Source organism: Loa loa (assembly GCF_000183805.2).
Source record: "Loa loa unplaced genomic scaffold supercont3.125, whole genome shotgun sequence".
NCBI lineage: Eukaryota > Metazoa > Nematoda > Chromadorea > Rhabditida > Onchocercidae > Loa > Loa loa.
This window is the reverse complement of record NW_018108305.1, coordinates 43,177-45,583: the sequence shown is the minus strand read 5'-3', so window position 1 is coordinate 45,583 and position 2,407 is coordinate 43,177. Positions and strand designations below refer to the sequence as shown.

The 2,407-nt window shown below is 32.5% G+C and overlaps 1 protein-coding gene across 1 annotated transcript; it reads left to right on the top strand.

Moving 5' to 3' along the window:
- Positions 1-108: 108 nt before the first annotated feature.
- Positions 109-608, top strand: LOAG_14662 (hypothetical protein; the record flags this gene model as incomplete). The annotated part of the gene is made up of 2 exons (XM_003150156.1): positions 109-262; positions 418-608. The coding sequence occupies 2 exons, from the start codon at positions 109-111 to the stop codon at positions 606-608; spliced, it is 345 nt and encodes a 114-aa protein (XP_003150204.1).
- Positions 609-2,407: the final 1,799 nt, after the last annotated feature.

The following is a 2,407-nucleotide window of genomic DNA, read 5'->3' as shown; positions in this document are numbered from 1 at the left end:
TACTCTCCTCCTCTCTCTCTCTCTCTCTCTCTATTTTAAATCTAATTATTATAAATTCACCTATTTTCTGTTTTTTGATCCTGAACTGCTTCTGAACATATTGTTAGGATGTACGCAAGAACTCTTCCGTATTTCTATACGTTCACAGGTGACAACCCCCTCACAAAATCAGGCGACAGTTTTAATGTCTCATCAAATATATCGGCTAGACAGATGATAACACACTATATGTCTGTGTATGTGTATGTGTATATGTGTGCGCGTGCGTGTGTGTATGTATGTCGGTGTGCTTCCCTTTCCGACAGTTAGGAAGAAAGAGGTGGAATGAATGCTTGTTTAAGTTCGATCGGTCCGGTTCACTTAACATCAAACCTACTACTACTACCACTACTAACTACTCCTCGGATTGACCCATAGGAGTGGGAGGAGGATGGCTGTCTGCTTTTACCCATTCCACTCATCCTTTCTCTACAACTACAACAACAACAATAACAACAACAACAACAACAACAACAACAACAACAACTGCTAACTACCACTACCATTCACTACCACTATCATTACTAAATGAGGGACCATTTGTAACTAAATTTCTAATGGATCATTGAACCTGAAATACTTACCCTAAAGATCATCAAGTTATAATATCAATAGGTGATAGGTAACAAATAGGAAGCTAATATGCATTCATACATTACAGTATCCGGAATTGAATTGATAAGATTACATTGAAGTACCCATATTATATTAATAGTAGCATTAAGAAGGGGACATCAATTTTAACCACATATAGTAATCATTAAATTAACCTTAATTTATACCCCGCATATTCAACCTCTCCCTATTCAATCTTTCCCGAACTTTCCCCACTTCCCACATCATTCTTTATCCCCAAAAAATTTTACCCTCATTCATATAAACAAAACTTACCCATATCTTTAATTTATCACATTTTTATTGCCCTATACCATTGTCTATCTTTCTCCTACCCATCCTCCCCCCCCCTCCTGCCTCCCATCCTATCCTACCCTCATCCTTTATGTCTTATATCTGTGACAAAATATACATTATTCCTAAATGACTGGTTAATATTGAGCGCAAATGGTTGCTAGATGGTATGCGTGTGTGTGTGTATGTGTGTATACTTTGGATGACAATCACTAGACATACGACCATATGCAAGACAGATAGACAGACAAGCAGACAGACCAGATAGACAGACATGCACACACACACACACACACACACATATAGAGAGATGAATGTACAATGAGAGAAGAGGAGGTAAAGAGTAGAGAAAGAGATTGATAGTGTATGTTACTCAGCACTTTCAACAAACTGATTGATTCGTTTTCTCGATATTTCATCATCATTTATTGATTTCATTCTTTAAAATATATACATATTTCAGATCATTTTTGTCTTTTATTAATATTACCGTATGGAATTATTGAATAAATCGATACGATATGAATTATTGTAATTGTATATTAGTTTAGTAGGATAGTAAGATATCATTAAGATGACGAATATGATGGAAAGAGAGAGAGAGAGAGAGGGAGAGAGGAAAATGATGATATCTAAAGTTTGTTTAAGGTTGGAAGTATACTGTATGAGTAAAATTAGAATACGATAGTTGTTTAGGTATAATAAAAGGAAATATATGAGAATAATAGAAGGAAATATAGTTAAGGTAGGAAATAATAAAAGAAAATGTAGTAAAAGATTTGATAAATTAGTTATGTCATGAAATTGTTAAAATTGAATCATTATCAATAAAATAATGTATAAGATGGAAAGATATATTATATAATAGTAACGAAGGAATGATAGAAAGCTAGTATAGCTCAATTGTTACGATAAGATTAATGATTTGAATCGATAATGTATAAGATGGAAAGATATCATATTATATAATAGTAACGAAGGAATGATAGAAAGCTAGTATAGCTCAATTGTTACGATAAGATTAATGATTTGAATCGATCTAAATTAGATAAAATTTTTTATTATCAGTAAAATGATATGAAAGACGCGGAAATTTCATATTATATGATAGTAACGAAGGAATGATAAAAGCCAACAATAGTTCGATTATCGCGATGATATCAATGATTTGAATGAAACTGGATCGATCTAGATTAGACAAAATTATCGGTATTTTTTACGGGATTTATATATATATATATAACCCTCGGGTCACCCGCCGTTTGTTTGATTTACAGATATGATAACTGATCCATCAAATAAATGGCCCGAATAGATCAGGAGTAAAAGATACGATTTAACAGATTGGTATTGAAGAATATTTATGCTCAATAGACTATATTATCTTTAATGATAGGAAATTGGATTGTAATTAGAGTATGTATCTTTAGGCTTTTTTTTTCTTTTTTTTTTTTTTGTT